The sequence below is a fragment of the Mirounga angustirostris genome, unplaced genomic scaffold, assembly GCF_029215605.1.
Source record: "Mirounga angustirostris isolate CCGP_5_RB_7025 unplaced genomic scaffold, mMirAng1.0.hap1 SCAF_6, whole genome shotgun sequence".
Taxonomy (NCBI): domain Eukaryota; kingdom Metazoa; phylum Chordata; class Mammalia; order Carnivora; family Phocidae; genus Mirounga; species Mirounga angustirostris.
In genome coordinates this window covers 26,645,891-26,665,446 of record NW_026991714.1, presented here as the reverse complement: position 1 = coordinate 26,665,446, position 19,556 = coordinate 26,645,891, and the positions used below count along the sequence as shown (strand labels likewise).

At 52.1% G+C, this 19,556-nt stretch overlaps 1 protein-coding gene across 5 annotated transcripts in view; it reads left to right on the top strand.

Annotated features, from left to right (window-relative positions):
• Positions 1-19,556, top strand: part of ATP2B4 (ATPase plasma membrane Ca2+ transporting 4) — a 90,198-nt gene that overhangs the window by 36,118 nt on the left and 34,524 nt on the right. For all 5 annotated transcript variants that reach the window (XM_045870524.3, XM_045870519.3, XM_045870521.3 and 2 more), the window contains exons 2-8: positions 6,449-7,120; positions 13,890-14,087; positions 14,733-14,990; positions 15,445-15,570; positions 15,996-16,121; positions 17,214-17,249; positions 18,786-18,947. In XM_045870524.3, the coding sequence (XP_045726480.1) occupies positions 6,922-7,120; positions 13,890-14,087; positions 14,733-14,990; positions 15,445-15,570; positions 15,996-16,121; positions 17,214-17,249; positions 18,786-18,947 (1,105 nt within the window). In that variant the 5' untranslated portion in view covers positions 6,449-6,921. The remainder of the gene's footprint in view (positions 1-6,448; positions 7,121-13,889; positions 14,088-14,732; positions 14,991-15,444; positions 15,571-15,995; positions 16,122-17,213; positions 17,250-18,785; positions 18,948-19,556) is intronic.

The following is a 19,556-nucleotide window of genomic DNA, read 5'->3' as shown; positions in this document are numbered from 1 at the left end:
TAGGGGGCTGACCATACCATTGGTTCATGGCCCATTTTATCACTGGGCCACGCGAGGCCCTTTGCGCGCTCACTGTTACCTCACATCCCACATCTACCCCCTTCACCGCCCATGAGCAGCATTCTAATGGGCTCATACATATCTTTGTGTTTAAATACATCCCTTAAAATGTATGGCATCACTTTAGATCATGTGTTTTTAATTTGTGTAGAAGCTATTAAAGCGCTCTGCCCCACCCCAACGCTGTTTCTAAGATCACTGGTATCGTTGTGTGTACATCTGATCTGTGTTTCTAACTCTTGCCTAATAACCGCTGTTATCTAGTGCACATATTCTGCCCGCCCATCCCTGGACAGGGAATCTCAGGTTGCTGTCACCGCCGGTAACGTCCCAGTGAACATCCTTATGCATGCCCCCTGCTGAACTTGCATGGTCATTTCTTTGAGAGACGCACCCAGGAGTAGAGCATGGGGCCAGGGTGTGCGTAGATGTAGTTTTGACTTAGAGGTACCAGGTGACTCTGGAGAAGGAAGAATTCTGGATCCCTGAGGCTCAGGGGTGGAAGGTGACACCTTTTCTCCAGAAAGATAGCTTTGATTCTCGCACTACATTTCTGCTGTGGAATTGAAGGGTTGCTCAGCGTGGCAGATGGGGAGGAGATGGGTCAGCGAGACAGCCCCATGGGTATTGCCCCCCAACCAGGAAGTGAGGTTCTCTCTTCAGGAAGGAAGGAACCTCCAGAACCCAGGTCCTAGGAGCTGGCTGAGAATTAGCATTGGGTTCCGGGACCTCCGAAGACTGAAGGAAGGTGTGTGCTCAGGTCTGCTTCTGCAAGCCAGGGGGCATCAGAGGGGCAACATGGCAGGGCAGGCCTGGGGAGGGAAGGAAGAGCCTGGAACTGTGATGGGGATGGGCTGCCAGACCTGAGGGCAAGAACTGGCCAGAGCGGGCTAGGATCCGAATCATGGAAATGAGGGGCCTGTAATGAGGAGAGGCAGAGAAGCCTCTGCGTGGGGTTTAGACCTGCAGAGAGAAGGGCCAGCCAGAGATGCTTCACGCCAGGCAGACCGCCATGTTCAAGTGCTTGCCATATTTCTTGACAGGGCATGGCCCTCTCAGAAGCCTGGGAGTGCCTGAAAGGAGAAGCAAAGCTTTGGAAACGGGAGGTGATGGCCCAGGAAATGCCCCTGCTGGAGACAGGAGAGAGAGAAGCTAAAGCAGGATCTCTCTGTCTCAAATGGTGTTTCCAGGTGTTTCCCTGCCCTGTTTCAGAGCCTTTAGGGCTGGCTCTTGGGCAAGGGACAGAAAGGTTTATGTGGACCTCCTCATCAGGCTTTAGGAGGTAAAGCTGTAGGTTTTTTCCCTTTGTGTCACAGGATTGTCCTTGCCCTTGAGGCAAGGTGGCTTGGATTCAGACTGGGGCACAAATCCTGGCTCTCTGAAGCTCTGTTTCCCTGCCATAAAATGGCAATGCCCTCCCTATGGGGCTGTTGGTGAGGATTCAGTGAAACAATATACGTAATGATGGTAAGAGCTACTGTGTGTGGACCGACCACTCCGTATCAGCCACTATGCAACGCACTATATGTCACATAACGCGTGCGCCCGCGCCTACGACTTCTCATTCCCACACAAAGTGCCGACTCTGGTACCTGGCTCACTGTATGCGCTAATATTATTTCCCTCCCTTCCGACCCCCCACCCCATCCCCTCCCTGTCCCTGCAAATAGGGAGGAAAACAGAGCCTCACTTGGGAAAGGGAGCTTCCAGTCTCCCATCCAAGTACTAACCAGGCCCGACCCTGCTTAGCTTCTGAGATCAGACAAGATCGGGCGCGTTCAGGGTGGTATGGCCGTAGACAAAAGGGAGCCTCCGGTCAGAGAGAAGGGAACAGGTTATGGCAGGGGGGCCGCTGGAGCAGGTCTCATATTTCAGTTTGGTGCCATCTAAGGTGGGACTGGCCTTGCCCCCCTCCTTCGAAATCTTGCCTCCTTCACCCGTCACGTCCCCAATGGCAGTGATGCTCACACTCCAAGCAAAGCATCTCCGAATGCTACCAACACGCTCCTGAGCAGAGGCGCTGGTAAAGAGGACAAGCCAGGGCAGGGCACCAGAGTCTGCTCTACCGAGCAGCCCGCCCTTGCAGCCTGGAGGCCAGAGTTGAGTGCAGCCCTTATTATTCCAGGCAGGTCGAGCTGCGGTGATGAGCCAGCCTGATTCCCTAGCCCCTGGCCCCTCCTCTTTCCTTTCTCCTGTTTCCATTCATACTTCATTTCCCATGCACCGTGCCAGATTCAATAGGAGCCTTTGGCAGGGGAGATTCAGGGGGTGGCTTCCTTCCAGATCCTCAAAAGACCCTACTCGATCCCCTACACGGGAGCTACCCTTTCTCCTTGTAGTCTGGGGATGGATCTCTTCCTTAGTGCTGGGAAGGTTTCCAGGAGAAAGGGATTCCTTGGACAAAATTGGAGGAAACAGAGTGTCTGACTATTGTTTATGGTTTGATGGCTTAGGGCATGAGGTTCTTGTCTCTGGCAGCTCCCTGTTTTGGAACTTGCTAGCAAACCTCGCTGCAGCCTGAGTTATCAGGAAGTGTGGGGTGGTTTGCTTCTCAGGTGTGTATGGGAGTGGGGGAGGGTCTGTTTCAGCCCCTGTAATGTAATATAGTTGATTCTGAGCGAGAAAGAACAGGAGGAAGAGTCAGCATTTCCTCTAAGTAGAAATAGGTATTTTCTGTACTCCAGAGACACTGCATTTTAAAGGACCTCTTAGATGTTTGTCAGAAAATGAGGAGGTCCAGACTCGAGGGAAGGAGTAAAGTGTCACAAAAAGAGCGCCAGACAGCCAAGGACGCTGACTTGCCAAAGACTAAATCGCTTCTTCTCTCGTTAGACCTCGGTGTCTTCATCTGGGGGGGGGGTCCCCAGCTGTCCTCCCTAGAACTGATATATGACAGTGCTTTCACACGTCATTACAAATTGTAGAACAGATGTCACAGGACTTTAGGAAGAAAAACATTGAAATGATTCAGCGATCATGTAAAGTAATACGATTTCTTGCCCCTGAAGGAAGCGATGGGAGGGTTTGCTCTTCCATCCTATCGTCCTTTAAGCTGGCACAATGCTAGAAACTGGGAGTGAGAACATACCTTACCCAGAATGCCCCGAGCTGAATGACTAATTCTGACCTGACAAGAGGTGGTACCTCCCAGGCGTCTGAGCGTTGCGTCTGAAGCTAAGGCTGAGGCTGAGGCGGTGTGAGCACTTACAGATTATTCTTTGCCAGTTGCCTAATAAGGATAGGGGCTAGGCAGGCTTGGCAATTGCAGAGAGCTCACATTCTAAGAGCTCAGAGAGAAGTATGGGTGCCTGCGACGCCTCCGAATTTCAGAAGAACTTTCATAGAGATCCCACCTTAACCTGGGCCCCCAGCTGACACAGCCCACTTTAGACTCTGTACCAGCCGCTTAGTGCTTACCCTCCTCTGTATGTGTCTCTAGAACAAACCTGAAGCAGACACACTTCATTCATTTCCACACGTCCCCTATGTTCTAATCTTAAGTGTCCTTTTCTCTTTGATTGCCCAAGTGACTGAAAAATTTCTCCTCTTTGATATCTTGAGGAGAGGTTCAAAGTAAGGAATTCTGACTCAGACTGTCCCTTCTTCTTTTCTAGAAATCTGAGTTTGCCTAGCCTAGTGGTATTGCCAATGGTTATAACCTAGCTAATGGTTATTGCTAATGAAGGTGCCTTGGAATTTTCCATTCTTTTCGAGGGTTGGGAGTTCCCTCCAGCAAGGAAAGATGGAGGGACACATGGAGCTTATTGGCCTTCTGCTTAAAGGGCTAGTTACCAAAAGTTCATTAAGATCAAAGTAAGCCTTCTCCCATCACTTGAGAGCAGACATGCTGGACACTGGGCATCTTTCATCTAAGACTTCCAAGCACTATTTCTATCTCTCATTCCTGTCCTTCATCACTTTCTGAGGATGGTGTGAAGAGGTAGGGCTGATTTTTTCCCCCCAGGTAAAGGCAGGAGGAACTAAGCCCTAAGAAGGACAAGTGACTTGCCCAAAGGGTACCTGGGAAGATGGTAAATCTGGTTCTGAATCTGCTACCAATTATTCAACAACAACAACAAATTAGCTGGATGCCCACTGTATGCGGGCTCTCTTCAGGCACCGGGGATAAAGCAGTGAACGAGACAAGTGCAGACCTTTGCCCTCAAGGAACACAGAAAAAAAATAAAGAGAAAAAAAGTAAAATCTGATTTCCAGTTTAGCACTCCATCAGCACGGTTCTCAACATCCTCTTGAAAGGTTAAGGAGTTCTACTTACGGGTCAAGATGGGCTTCTTACTGCTACAGCCCTTCCCACTGCTTCCAGGCTTAGGCGGGAAGCTGAACTGGAGGGACGGTCTGGGGTACCCCACCGATCCGCGTGCCAGTCGGGATGAAGGGAGTTTGATGTACTGCTTCAGGTTCCTTCCCGACCTCTACTCCCCAGGCTCCTGGACGACATCAAAAAAGAAAGGCAGTATATCTGAAAAGCAATAGCAACAACAGAACAAAACCCTGCTTGCTTAACCCTCTGTAGGTCAGAGTCACTCTAAAAATCTCTGGTAAAAGAAGGCAGGGGTTGCACTAGTGGGGAGGCAGAAGCGTAACCTCCTCCATCCCCTGGGACCTACCGGAAAGAGGATGGATGGGAATCAGCAGGAACTTTGGCCACATGTGCTTTTTGGAAAAGTACCTGGTAAAAGAGTCAAGCCTTTATCTGATGGTTCTTGTGCTGCTTTGTTCACCTTCTAGAAGGGAGGCTGTCATCTATGTGTTAGAGAGGGGCTGTCCAGAGCTCCTTGCCACCCCCTGGTAACTGAACTCAAGTCAATGGGGACTGTTTAACCAGGGCTGGGCCCCCAGGTTCTGGTGCTACATTCAGAAAGAGCCCCTTAGGGATGCCTGGGTGGCTCAGTTGGTTAAGCGTCTGCCTTCAGCTCAGGTCATGATCCCAGGGTCCTGGGATCGAGTCCCGCATCGGGCTCCTTGTTTGGTGGGGAGCCTGTCTCTTCCTCTTCCTGCTTCTCCCTCTGCCTGCCATTCCCCTGCTTGCACTCTCGCTCTCTCTGACAAATAAATGGATAAAATCTTTAAAAAAAAAAGAAGAAGAAGAAAAGAAAATACCCCTTCACATTTTTTGAGCCCCTTCACAATTAAATGATCTGGGGGCGCCTGGGTGACTCAGTCGTTTAGGCGTCTGACTCTTGATTTTGGCTCGTGTCATGGTCTCAGGGTCATGGGATCAAGCTCTGTATCAGGCTCCACGCTGAGTGCAGGGTCTGCTTAAGATTCTCTCTCCTTCTGCCCCTCCCCCCCCAATAAATATACAAACAAATAAGTGGCTGATGTGTGGCAGTGGGTCCCACACGACAGGCAGGAGCTGCACTCTAAAGCTAAACAGGACAAGGATGAGCCTTTCCACCTTCAGCCCTTTATATCCTCACCTGCACATAGCTCTGCCCCTCCCCCAGTCAGGGGGAGCACCTGTCTCTCTGAGGAGAGAAATGCTGATCTGAGACCCTCTGGTGCTCACTCCCACACGGGCTAACGCTGCTCTCCCACTGACCTTGCCGTGGCCCTGGGCTCTATCTGAATTGATTGCTGTCTTATCCCTGCCAGCCCAGTAACTTTAACACTCATATTTAACTTTAAACTCTCTTCCTTCTCCTCAAAGGTCCTTCTGTCCCCTTTATGTAAAAAGGCTCCAACCTGTATGGCCGGCTGCCAGAGCATTTTACTCTCCCCTTTTGGAGAGAGGGAAAGCTTTTTGGAGGGGTGGGCTTAGCTCCAAGACCTGAACCTAGTACCTGACCTGCTGACAGCAGCTGCGGGCTGCAGGATTTCCGTCCGGCTGGAGGCTGAATATTCTGAGGGGCCCCCGAGGACGCAGGCATCGCCTACCAGGTTGGCCTCCTGGCATGTAACTGTATGTGTTGGGTGCAGGATGTGCGGGTGACAGCCTGGCAGACCACCCTCCAGATCACTCTGGTCTGGACTCCTCTTCTGACCTCTTCTCCCCAGTTAGAGGCAAGGTCAGACGAAAGGATTTCGTGGTGGGGCCCTCAAATGAATAGACAAGGAGAGCATGAGAGCCGTTAGTTTCTGAAGAAGCCGGATCCGTGTCACTTGGCTTGAGAGCGGTGTGTTGGCAGGACGGGGGTGTATCTGAAATTACTTCTCTACATGGAAGTTTGCAGGCTGCTGGGGCCTCCTAGGGAGGAACGGGCCCCTCCTGAGTCCATCCGCTCAGCCCAGGCCTCAGCGATCGGTTTGGCTCAGGCATCAACTGTCACCTAAACCCTTGTGCTAGAATGAGTCCCTCTTGCCCTCGCAGATGCCAGATCCTCATGGCCGCTCTAATTGTTTTTGTCTGTTTGAATCTTTATTCCAGAGATCCAGTTGTCAGCGGTATCCAGGGAGCCCTCCTCTTCCTCCTCCTTCTCCTGCCGCCTCTCTACCATCGCAGTTGCTGGTTGTTGCTAAGGTGGCCTCCATGGTAACATGCACATCCTGTTTACACCTCTATCTGGGCAAGTTGGTCTAAGCTAGGAACCTACCTACGCTGGACAAGCACTTCCATCACTACCTGGGGACAGCAATCGGCGTGACACGTGGTCTGGCTTCCACTCAGTTCCCCCATCCTCTTCCTCCTCTCGCCGCCAAGCTTCACACACAAAAAAGGATCTGGGCTAGAGGCTGCTCCTCCAAAGCCTATTGCACAGGATCTAGTCCATCTATTTCCTAACTGGGCTCCCAGAGAAGCAAGAAGTAAGAAGAAGTGAGGCAGAAAGGCAGGCGTCCCTCATCAGTTAAAGGGAAACTCCGCATTTTCTCTGGTCGAGGGGCTTGGTAACAGCAGACAAAATGACGAACCCAACAGAACATGCCTTGCCGGCCACGGCCAACTCGATGGTCGAGAGCCATGAAGGGGACTTTGGCTGCACAGTAATGGACCTGAGGAAGCTCATGGAGCTGCGTTCCTCTGATGGAATCGACCAGATCAATGTCCACTATGGAGGTGTAATGAATCTCTGCAGTAGACTGAAAACCGACCCTGTGGAAGGTAAAGGCCGGACCAGGGGCGGGGAACCAGAGCAAGGTGGCTAGTGTTCAAAACTGTTGCTCCCCTAGCTCCTGGAGAACGCAGTGGGAGACCTCCCTGGTATATCTGTGTCTTTTGAGAAAAATGTGGTCTCTGAAGCACCGAAAGGGGGTGAGGCCATGGAGAGCCATTTCATTCCTGGAGATGGTGTTCTCCGAAGATCATGCTTTCTTCCTTTTTCTGTTATCAATGTGCAGAAAGGAGACAGTTTACCTCTGTTTTACAAATGTTTATGTTAGAGATGCTTTTATCAGCAAACAGTCAAGTCTCTGATTCAGGATCGGTCTCTGATTACAAAAGAATTTAAGATACAGTTCTGCTCCACACTGATCTTACAGTGTAACTGGGGAGAAGGGGCACCAAAAAAAATGAATGAGTCCATCTACCCAATGTGGCATTTCTCTATCGTGGACAGTTAGAAATAGGGTGCAAAATCATTGGGTATATAGAAGTACCTACCAAAGCTTTGGATTATTCACTTTGTTTCATGTCAGGGAGTTATTGGTGACTTTCAAACCCGCCTGGTGCTGTGGATTTGGATCGAGCAGAATGTTGGTGTGAATTTCTATTTCATGTTCCCTCTGTACCCTGCGACTTCTCCTCTGCAGAGCTGAGGGTGTGACAGGGATACAGAGGGTTTTCTGTTCCTTTTCAGCTACATTCAGGTGCTGGGGACCCCAGGGTGGATATGGCAGGCACAGTCCCTCCTTCCCTAGAGCTGACAAGAGGATACACAGAAACTAAGGCAATTTCAGAAATATTGTCACAGTGCTGTGATGGGGAAGGGCTGGGTGTGATGGAAGCAGCCAGGACAGGGACCTAAGCTGAAGGGACTGCAGGGGAGGGGAAGGGGCTTAGAAGGTGAATAGGGACTCCTGTACATCTGATTGTCTGGGACGGCTCTGTCCTGACCACGCTCTGTGGTAATTGCTACCACTCACTGAATGTTCCTGATGTAAGATGCAAGTATGTGTGCCTTACAACCTTACTGAGCAGCTGCTAGGTTTGGGGAGCTGAGATTCTTTGGAGGAGGGAAAAGCAGGAAGGGAAAAAGTCTGTTTTAAGACCACCCAGCCCGAATTACGACTCTGGCTCATTAACTGCAGGATTTAGGGTACTATTTCCTGCCGCCCTAAGATCTCTTGCATTCCTGTTCCCAAGCCTTGGGTCAGTGGCGTGTTCTACTGAGCACTGTCCATTTTTCTACAAGCTGGGACATGCAGGGATGGGCTCTTCCTCCATGTGGTAGATTGAAATTCCCAGTAGCATTTTCAATCTGGAAAAAAATTGAACACATAGCCCCAGTGATAAACAATAAATGCTTACCCTCAGCACTACTGTATTACTATTAGTACTTCCAATGCTAGTATTATTTACATAATAAGATAGCCAAGAAATTGAAGTGGATGAAGTAATATAAAAAGTTCTGGTATTTCTCCCACACTCCAGCAGATGGATGCGCCCTACTCAGAGACCACTGCTTTAGAGAATTCTAGTGTTGGAGGGGAGTAAAGAACCAAGCGAGCGAATATGGGATGGGAGGGATGGGAGAGGAAGATGGCAACTGGCTTCTCTGACATTTTCTTCCCTGTCTTAGAGCGTATAATGTATTTCAAAATATCTGCATTCAGGAGCACGTCAGTTTCAGAATAGAAGCAGAGCCAAGCTCCTTCTCTTTCCTCCAGCCCTCTGCCCTGTGGCCATCACCTTGAACTCTTGCCCCAACTCTACTAAAGTTGCCAAATAGATGATCCTAAAAACAGTGTATGTGCAGAGGCCAACAGTCCGGGCTACTCTGCCCATCACGCTTGGGGCGGATCTATTAGCACTACTTTAAGATGTGAGAGAGACTCAAGCCAGAAGAATATCTTGGCGGGAAGGGAGAGGGTGGAGGTGGGCAGACCAGCTCAAACAGCCAGAAAGCAGCTATGCTGTGATGTGAGCAGTTGAGGCAAGTCCAGGTAGCTTTATAAAAGAAATACTTAGTACTTTATAGAGGGGTGGGAAAGGCTTCCTACCAAACCCACGAGAAGCAACATCAACAGCTGGAAGGAGGAGGGTAGATGATGGAGAAAGAGGAGAGTGAAAGTGCCCTCCCTCTGTTCCTCCTCCCCCTGCAGGGAATTCCACGTTGCATCCTGGGAGTTCCCTGTCTGATATGAGTTATGTGCCCAGGGCTGAATGAGGCCAACAGCGTGTGACAGCTCTGGGCCTTCTCTTCCCTCTCTTCCCAGCCCAACCCCGGGCTCTGCGAAATCCAGTCCACCCCTCCTTGCCCAGAGCGGGGCTTCTGGGGTTGCTGGCATAGTGCTGCCAGGCAGGGGCCAGAGAAGTCTTGATGGGGATCGGGGATATGTCTTCCTGCCAGGAGCCCTTTGTGCTGCAATCCTTTGGGAGCTCAGCAGAAACTCTTGCTAGTTCTGTGTTGTTTTGAACTTTCTTACTGCCTTGCATCGAACATCAGCTAGGGCTGGGAAGAAGGATAGCACTCCCTCCTTGGCTGAGGCAGATGTTGCGTCTACCCGTGGAAGTAGGGCTTTCGCTCTTTTTATTTAGCTCCGAGGTGTGAGCACCGGAGAGCGTGACACTGGAGGGGTGCACATGCAGGCCATGTGGGAGCAGGTGGCCGGCGGAAGGCTGCGGAGGGCAGACGAGGGAGCTTGCTTTCTCCGCTCCAGCTTCAGAGGCGGCAGAAAGGGCACAGAGCAGAGGGCCAGACAAAGGGAGACATGCTGCCTTCCTGAACCGAGAATGAGGTAGCGGCCATTCTTCCCAAAGTCCAGCATCCTCTTGCGATGACCCCAGGGAGATGGCTTTACCTCTAGGGGCTGGAAGTCCAGCAGACTGAGAGCACATCTCCGAGCTATGGGTGTGGTAAGCTGGAGATGCTGATGTAAGGAAACTGCTCTGCCTCCTCAAGAAGTGGAATTTGGTTAAAGCCTGTGGTCCCTGTGCTGATTTTAAGCTCCTCCTCCCCTTCGCCCCCAAGCCAAGGTGTTTACGGTAGGACCTGAAAGGCATTCTTCCTTTCTTTGGACTTGAAAGGTATTCCGATGTCTGTTCTCATATACCAAAGTGGACTGCCTTCGAATCAACCCAGAGAAACCTCTCCCTTGCATTATCTGTGTGGGAGAAGATTCTGCTGTCTCTTTGGCAAGGTATCATAACTCAGACAGCTAGGAAGTCCCTCATGATGTCTAACCTCGCCCCACCCTTTCTGGGGCTGAGCTGGTTCTCATAGGGGTGCCTCTGCCTACAGTCCTTGGCGTCCCAGGGAGGCGGGCGGCCATGGCCCTTCCCTGCTGGAGCCAGGCCACTGAGGGCTGGGTGCAGGCTCTCCTCCCAAGCCCTGGTTCCCTGCACAGGCTGTCAGCACACACAGATTTTCCACGGCTGCCTCTCCATCTCCAGCCAGCCTGGGAAGGGGCCATGTAACTCCCCAGCATGGGGTGGGAACGATGACTTCACAGCCTGACATTCTTGTCGCCTCTCCCAGCTCATGTGTTCAGTCTGGTGCTTAGGGCCAAAAGTACTCCTGATTTGGGTGGGGCTTTCTCACTCATGTTCTTGGGGACAAAGATTCCTCTCTCTTTTTTTTTTTAATGTATTTCTAAGGGAAATCCTTTTCCTGCGTTTCCAGTATTCTCTCCCTGCCAAGTGTTCCTTCCCCTCTCCGGGAAGCTGTGTGAGTATTTGCGAAGCAACTGCGGAGATCAGGGACTAATACCCTCTCCTTGGTCAGACGAGTACTTCTGTGATATCACAGCTGCAGAGAGCAGGGCCTGAGAGCCTTTGGGGGCAGGAAGAATGGAATGGAAAGCCCAAAATTGGGGATTGGCTGAGCTCCCAGTCCCGCATGGCTTTCCCGTGCCCCCTAACCACAGGTCCAGAGAGGATTCCCAAGGCTACTAGGCTCACAGCCCCCACCGGCCCCTCCCTGCCCCAGGGCACGCTGGGAACTGGGACAGCCACTTGCCCGTCTTAAGGCAGCCACTGCAAGAGCTGAGGGTCGCTTAAAGTGGAGCAGACAGATGAGAGAAAATGGCAAAAGGGAAGTAAGTGTGTGACTCTGAGAGCATCTAGGCCGGAGCAAGGCCTGACCTTTTTTGCTTTCCTTAATGGGTCTTGTTTGGCTTGCTTGGGTCCGAAAAGGCCATCCTGAACCTTTTATTGAGCACCAGATCCATAGGCTGGACTCTGACGGGCCTGGTGTCACCATCTCTGAGGACAGGAAAAAGGTAGGACGAATTTAGCCCAGGTGCGAACAGTGGGAACAGGGTTGATTGGCTTCGAGGCGCAGACAGAAGCGGCACATGGGCTGCCCTGCCCTGAAGGAAGCAGGGTGACCGACCATCTTGTTGGCCTGGGACCGGGGGGGGGGGGGGGGGGAGGGGAGGAGCCTCAGTGCCCAAACCCGGGAAGTCCCAGGCACACCGAGACCGGTTAGTCACCCTACAGTGAAGCCTCAGTGGAGTGCGGCCAATGCCACACCCCGGCCCCCTCGGGTGTAGCCTGGTGTCCCGGTGTTTCCCGGGGAGTGGTGTCGCCTCAGCCGCAGACTAGCCAGGTGGTTACCTAACCTCTCCGGGCCTTAGTCTGTCCCGATGAAGGTTCACAGTAGCTGCTACATAGGGTTTGGCGGTGTCTGAATGAGAAGACACGAGTGTTCCTGCTGAAGCATCTGGCACATAGTAATCGCTTAAATGTTAGCAACCTGATTTATTACTCATTCATTCAGTTCATTCAGCACATTTGTATGCGTACGATGTGCCAGGCCCTGCTGTAGACCTAAGGAACAAAGACAGAAGTCCTGCCCTTGCGGAGGGCGATAGACAAACATCTTAAGTAAATACATCATATAATGTGTTAGGGAGAAGGCCTGTGGAGGGGACCAATGACACAGGACAAGGGGATCGAGAGTCCTGGAGCAGAGAAGCCACCTTATTAAATAGGATGGTCAGGGTTGGCCTCACTGAGAAGGTGATGTGTGTGCAGAGACCCCAAGGACGTAGGAGAATAAGCCCGAGCCAGTGAGGAGCAAGCTGAGCCAAGGGAAGAGCTCGTGCAGGGCCCTGAAATAGAAGCTTATCTAACGCGTTCAGGGAATGGCAGGAAGGCTCGCTGGGCTGGAGCTCAGCGAACAAGGAGCAAACAGTAGGAGTTAAGGGGTGGGAGGGCGGGGGGCTCTTAGGGGGCCTTACAGACCCCTAAGGCTGTAAGGCTTCGGGGCCCAGTTTCACTCCCAGTAAAAGCCAGCAGAGGATTCTGAGTCAGTGAGTGGCAGGGGTGGGGTTTGAAAAAGATCATTCTGTCTACTGTGTTGGGAGGAGACTGGGCACAGGACAGCAAGGGTGGGAGCAAGGTTACCAGTTAGAGGACGGTTGTCATCACCCGGGCGAGAGAGAATGCCAGCTCAGACCAGGACAGTGGCAGTGGAAAGTGAGACGTGAGTGGACCTTGGGTATTCTTTGAAGATAAAGCTGCCAGGATATGCTGGCTGAATGGATAGAGTGAGGAGAGAGAGAGGAAGCGAGGGTGGTCACGGGGTATTAATCTGAGACCAGGGAGGGCAGGATGACCTCAGAAGGGGGCTTTTAGTCAGACCTCTGTCGTCGCTGCTCTTGTTTTGGCCTCCGTTGGGCTTGTGGGATGTCCCTTAAGATGATCTCTATTATCTGCTGTCTGCTTTGCCCTCATAGTCATCTACCCACCTTGTTGCGGGGGGCAGGGGGGATGGCATCTCCTTGCTCCTTCCTTGAGGAACATCCCAGGGAGATGAACAAATGATCAGAACTCCTATTTCCTGCAGGCCAACCTGGCCTCCAGGACAGCAACCCCAAACTGGCACAGCCTCGTGCTCTCAGGTCCTCGGGGAGAAGGACCCAGCCCGGAACCCCCGGCTCCTCTGCCTCTGCCCGCCCGGGGGTCAAGATGCCCTTTCCCAGGCCCTTGCTCTCCCTTCCCACGGGGAACCTGATTTCCCAGAGCGCTGGAGACAGGGAGCCTCTGGGAAGCTGCCCAGTTTGCTTCCAGTTCTTTGGCCAAACCCCCTCCCCCACAGAGCTTGGCTGTGCCACTCAGCCAGAGGCCAGGGTGGTGCATCTGGGCACCAGGAGGCAGGAGGCCCTGGATAAGAACATCAGCCCCGCTCCCCTGCCTGGCTTCCTGTTCTCCCTTTTCGAAGCACTGGCCGGCCAAAGGGGTCTCCCTTCTTCGACTCTGTAAGTGCGGATGCAGGTTCACCCTTCCACACTTTCCCTCCACGCCGGGTCCTCCATCTACCCTCCCAGACAGGTGAGGGTCTTGAGGACCTCCCCTGATGGTTTTGTTTTTTGGGTGGAGAAAGGGAGGCCGTCTCAGACCCTACAAGCAATACCCCCTTGGGGACCCATTTTCCCCATTTTCAAAGTCTTTTTCTGTCCAAATGTCTTCCTTAGGTCTGACCCAAATCTCTCCCTTTGCCGTGTAAGGTACCACCCTCGGGTCCTGTTGAGTGGAGATGGAGAGTAGAGGTGTGCCCGCACGCCACGCCCCGGGCCCCTCCAGTGGAAGAGCCCTCACACGGACCCGAGTGTGAAGAAGTCCTCTGGCCGTAACTGGATCTCCTACTTGGGCAGAAAAGGAGCAGGGGGGTCTTTATTTAAAGGTGTCTTTGGGACCACCTTCTCCCATCATCATTTCTCCCCCTTGTTTTTCTTACCTGCTCCTCCCCCTCGTATCGCCTTTTCAGGTCTGTCTGGGAACCCTGCAGACCTGGAGAAACGTAAGCAAGTGTTTGGACAGAACTTCATCCCCCCCAAAAAGCCCAAGACCTTCTTAGAACTAGTGTGGGAAGCCCTTCAAGATGTCACACTCATCATCCTGGAGATCGCAGCCATCATCTCCCTCGTCCTGTCCTTCTATCGCCCCCCTGGGGAAGAAAATAAACGTGAGTGTCTAGGACAGCCCGGTGTGACTCTGATCCATGTTCTTTCCACCCCCACCAAAAAGCACTAGTATTCGTGGGTGACAGGTTTGTAGCTTAAAAGTTTACCCCACTCTCCAGGGTGGGTTCTCTAAAGAAAACCAACAAGTAGCTAGCCAGCCATTCTTCAGCCCATCCTGATTCCAGGGTCTTCTTCCCCTTCTTCCACCAAATCCTTATGCAAGATATCAGAAGTCCCCTACCCTCACCCATCCACCAAAACCTGCTTCTCAAAGTGCCCACCATCAATTATCTGGCATTATGGGAAATAGCAGTGACCTAGAGCCCGGAGCAGGGGGCCTGGCCTTGTTGGGAATCATAAGTTCTATACATAGGACTGGCCAGTAATTTGCACTGACATGATTTGTGCTACATACTCATTAACTTCTTTTGGGCTAACATAAATACTTATATTGGTGATGACACGATGCCCAACCCAGCTGTCCTCCAGTATCCTCAGAGGATAGCTCCCCTGCCCAAGGGTTGTATTTTCTGTGGTTCTCTTTCCCTGACTTTCCATCCTGGGGGGCTGTGGAAGCACTCCTCCCATTTTTAGTGTTCACCAATGCCCCCAGGTGACCCTTCCATTCTGTCCTTTCCCTGGGCTAGAGTGTGGTCTACCTGTAAGTAGCCCAGAAGATGAAGGAGAGGGGGAAGCCGGCTGGATTGAGGGGGCAGCCATCCTATTCTCTGTGATCATCGTGGTGCTGGTGACTGCCTTCAACGATTGGAGCAAGGAGAAGCAATTCCGGGGGCTGCAGAACCGCATTGAAAAGGAACAGAAGTTCTCCGTGATCCGAAATGGCCACATCATCCAGCTGCCCGTGGCTGAGATCGTGGTGGGTGACATCGCCCAAATCAAATACGGTGAGAGCTCGTGCCTCTTGTACCTATGTCGTCCTCCCTATCTGAAGGCTGGGTCCTTTGGCACAGGGGGCTGGGAATCACTGAGGACCCAGAAGGATAAGACCCCAAATGGCGTTAGCTTCTAGGTTAGTTGAAAGAGGTTGTTGAGAAGGATTCAAAGAAAGAAGAAAGTCTCCCCGAAGAATGTCACACCTGTACCCTGTGTATCTCAGGGTTAAAAATACATAATGTTGAGGCCATGGGAAGGCGTTTGGGGATCATTGTTTGAATTTATAAGGAGTCTTGTCGTCAGAGATGAAGGCGTCTTTCAGAGGTTCTCCAGGTAGCCCCTGGGCTATTGCCCTATAGGTAGGGCCCGTGGGAGCAGCCCTGAGATGGGGTTGGATGGTTCCCACCCTCTGACAAGCTCTTCCCTACCCTCTTTCCCTGTTGTCCCTTCCCCTCTGCACACTAGGTGACCTGCTGCCTGCAGATGGGATCCTGATCCAGGGGAATGATCTCAAGATTGACGAGAGCTCTCTGACTGGGGAATCAGACCATGTCAAGAAGTCCTTGGAAAGAGACCCAATGCTGCTCTCAGGTATGGCGTCTGGTTGCTGCAGGCCTTGCCCTCTATTCTGACCCTGCCCCATCTCCTTCCACTGGGCTCTTTTGGGACAGGAGCATATTAGTGGGCTGAGTACAAGGTTATCAGTCAACCGAAAAGAGGTTCTCTATGAAGCAAGTGCTGTAGGGGCCTTGATAGGGCTCTGCTGGTTAGCGGTGGGAGTGGGGGAAGGAGCTTTACCCTAAAGCAGTTAGACACATTTTTCTCCTTACCCCCCAATTTGTCGGTCTATTTTAAATGGGCCCAGCTCTTGACCTTTTCCTGCTATCTGCTGAGTGTATCATTATCCAAGGGGGAGGAAGGAAGAGGGACTGTTTTTTTCTAAGTTTGTGTTCCACACCAAAGCATGGCTAGGTATAAAAAACAGCACTCCTTCCATCTTTTCCTTTCTCATATAGGGACCCATGTCATGGAAGGTTCTGGCCGGATGGTAGTAACTGCCGTGGGTATCAACTCCCAGACTGGAATCATCTTTACCCTTTTGGGAGCCAGTGAGGGAGAAGAGGAGGAGAAGAAGAAAAAAGGTAAAGGGCATTTGGGATGAGATTGTGTCCCCTCTCATCCCCATGGACAGACTAGGAAGCAAGGGACCAGGTCTGGATGGAATGCCTGGTGGGAAGAATCTGCTGGATGAAGAATGCAGATATCCAAACTTCTTGCGGAGACAAAGATGTTGAGCCTGGCTCCCCAGGGTGCTCTGATGAAAACCAAATCAGGTCGCCTTTGAGCCTCGACTCCTGTGTCTGTTGGTGGGTTATAAAGGCGTGAGATGTAAAGCTTGCCCCAGATGAGCTGGCCAGCTGCTGTGGCCCCAGCAGCCCTCTGTGTAGTCCCCCACCGCTCAAACAGGAGGGAGTAAGTGAACCATCCAGGCGGAGGGAAGACTGCTGAAAGCCTGGGCTGTCAGTGGAAGAGACACGGCTAGGAGAGTGGGAACACAGAGGTGATGTCTACCCCCAGAGTTAGCCCCGTCTTTGCCATTCACTTGCTCCTAAAGGAAGGACAAACAAGGAAGGAAGGTGAACAAGAAAAAGATACTAAAGAGAGATCGCCACCTTACCCTCAGCAGTCCTTCTTTCCTTGGAGAAGAGAAGGATTTCTGTCACTTGGCTGGAGGGCCATCTCAGGCTGTTTCGTGGACGGCAGTTTATCAGGAAACAAAACCCATTCCCTTGGGAACTAGACTAGGTTTTTGCAGCTACCTGCAGATGAGTAAGGAGGGACCCGGCCACAGAGACACCTTTCAGAGCCTTTGCCTTCAGGCAGAACTGGTTCCAACCTCTCACTTTCTAACCCCTACCCCACATTTGCAAGTGATGGGACTCAGCTGAGAGCAGCCTCCCAGCAGCCTCTGTGCTCTGGAAGAAAGCAGCCCAGGTGTGGCTGTGCGCTCACCTGCGGGAGAGGTCTGGTCCACATCCCGGGGAGTCCTGAGGCCCCGAGTAAGCACGGATGTGAGCAGAGACGTGAACTTCCTTTACATTCCCTTCCCTGCCACTCCCCACCTTTTTGCTGTGGCCCTTTTGGGCTCTGAGCAGGACCAACAGATTGGATACCTGATCTCTTAATAGTCACCTTGGGTCTCCACCCCACTTTTTTCTTTCTTGTTTAAACAGGTAAAAAACAAGGAGTCCCTGAAAATCGCAACAAAGGTAACCTCTCCACCCACTCATTTACCATCTCTACCTGCCCACACTCAATCCAGACCTTTCCAGGCCATCTGCCTTCTCCCTTTTCCTCTCCATAAATCTGTTATCTGCTGCTGGGGCCCCCCAATGCCTCATCCTGAGGAAGGTGCAGAGATTTGGGGGTGGTCTCCAGGTCCCGAGCCCCATCTAAGACGGGACAACGGCACCCCCTGCTGTTGTCTCACGGACCCTCCCATCAAGGTTTCTCTTGGGGAGCACGTGGGATTGATCTGCTCTTCCCCGGGGCGCTGAACTCCCTGCTTCACCGCCCTAGGCCCACGGTCATCCGTTTCTGGGCTAGAAGACTTCAGGGTCCCCACGGTGGAGGGAGTCGGGGTGGGCAGTCCCTGCACCCTCCTCTTGCTAGCTTCCTCATCGGTGTCCTCTTCTAGTCTGGATTCCTTCTCTGCTAGTCTTCTTGGGGTGCTTGGACAGAGCCCGTTCTCTGTACCTCTCCCCACTTCCTTCTTTGTTCTCGCCGTCTGTCTTCTTCCTCCCGATCTGGTGTGTGTTTCTTTTTTGGTGACTGTGTTTACATCCCGTCTCTGTCTTTTTTGTGAGTCTGACAACAGAGACAGTATCTCAGGAAGGGCATCCTAAGCAAAAAGGCCGAGGTCCACAGGGGTGAAGCTGGGGGTGCGGGGTGGGAACCAGTGAGAATGGCTCTCTTGAGACAGCTACTGGAGATTTTTTTTCCTTTGTACCCAAGTCATAGTAGTCTTTAGGAATAAAATCATCACATTGGAGAAGCAGGGCTCCACAGAAATAATTCTTTAATTTTAGGTCTCTTTAACTCTTCTTTGGAAAGCAAAATGGATTTATATGTCTGTCTTTATCCCTCTTATTCCAGAGGGTCCCTCCTACCAGTTTCTTCCCTCTCCCCCAAAAGACTTAACCCTCCCCACTCTGTACCTCCCCACCTTTGTCAGGGGAGAAAGGGCATTTCCTTCCCCAGTTATTCAACTGATATAAGAAGGAGCTGGAAAATACCCTGTTTGGGGGTCTGTGTTTCTTCCCTGACAGTCTATAGGGAGAAAGAGACGAACCTTTTAATAGAGCAGACTAGGACCCTCATGCTCTGGAAACATCTACCAGCCTTCCCCATCAGTCAGCCCCTTTCTGCACCAAAGATTCACTATTTTAAGCACTGAATTCCAGGAAGGATGGTTGTTGGTAATAGCACTTAGTGGCATGACTAATCCTCTTGCTGGAATAAACCTGGCTTGGGGCTCTGAGGTGGTGCCAGGAAGCTGCCACTGAAGAGGAAATCCATACCCTAAAAGCACTCCCGTTTCATCTCCCGTTGTCAGAATATCATTCTAAAGGCCCTAGCAGAGGGTGGAAGGCATGGTCCTTGCCTGGCATGGGGTGAGAGTGGCCAGAGCTGGGGGTCCAAGGTGGATTCCAGGAAGGAGACAGAGGAGTTTTGGTTCCCATGTGCTTGCTCCTCGGTGCTACCACCTCTCGCACTCACCTGTCCTGTTTGTGTGCACACCCTAGCAAAGACTCAGGACGGAGTGGCCCTGGAGATCCAGCCACTCAACAGCCAGGAGGGGATCGACAATGAGGAAAAGGAGAAAAAGGCAGCCAAGCTGCCCAAAAAGGAGAAGTCGGTGCTGCAGGGCAAGCTGACGCGCTTGGCTGTTCAGATTGGGAAAGCCGGTGAGTAGGGCAGTGCCTCCTTGGTATCAGGGCTACTCTGGATCCTCGCCACTTTGGCTGTCTTCCTTCTGTCCCAGCCGGGCCGGCAGAAAGAAGCTGAACCTTCCCAGGGGCTCATGCAGCCGAGGTGGCTGCGCCCCTCTCTCTGCCCCCCTCTGGCCACTCCCTGGGCCTTTTCGGAGAGAAGTGTGCCCCTGTGTGCGAGGGCTAAAGACCCCACGCTTGGTCTCTTCCCTCCCAACAGAAGGGAAATAAAGGACTTCTGTCACAGCGGGGAGATTTACGTTAGCAAGAAGGAGGACGTGGACAACCACTCACCTGTTTCATGTGTTGGCTAGTAAATTCCTTCAGGAAGAGAGCTCCTAGGACAGGACTAGCAGCTGGCCTGGCAGAGCGCGATAAACGCAAAATAAGGACTAGAAGACACGGGAAGACCGTGATTTAGAGGGCCTCTTTCCAGAGGAGGGGTCACTCTTGTGTATCTTGAGAGGAAGTGGCTTCTCCAGCCCCTGCCTCTACATTCTCTCTCCACCTTCTGGCGGGGCGGGGCGGGGCGGGGGGTTTGGAGGAAGAAACTAAAGGAAGATTGCCCCTTCGGTGGACACACCT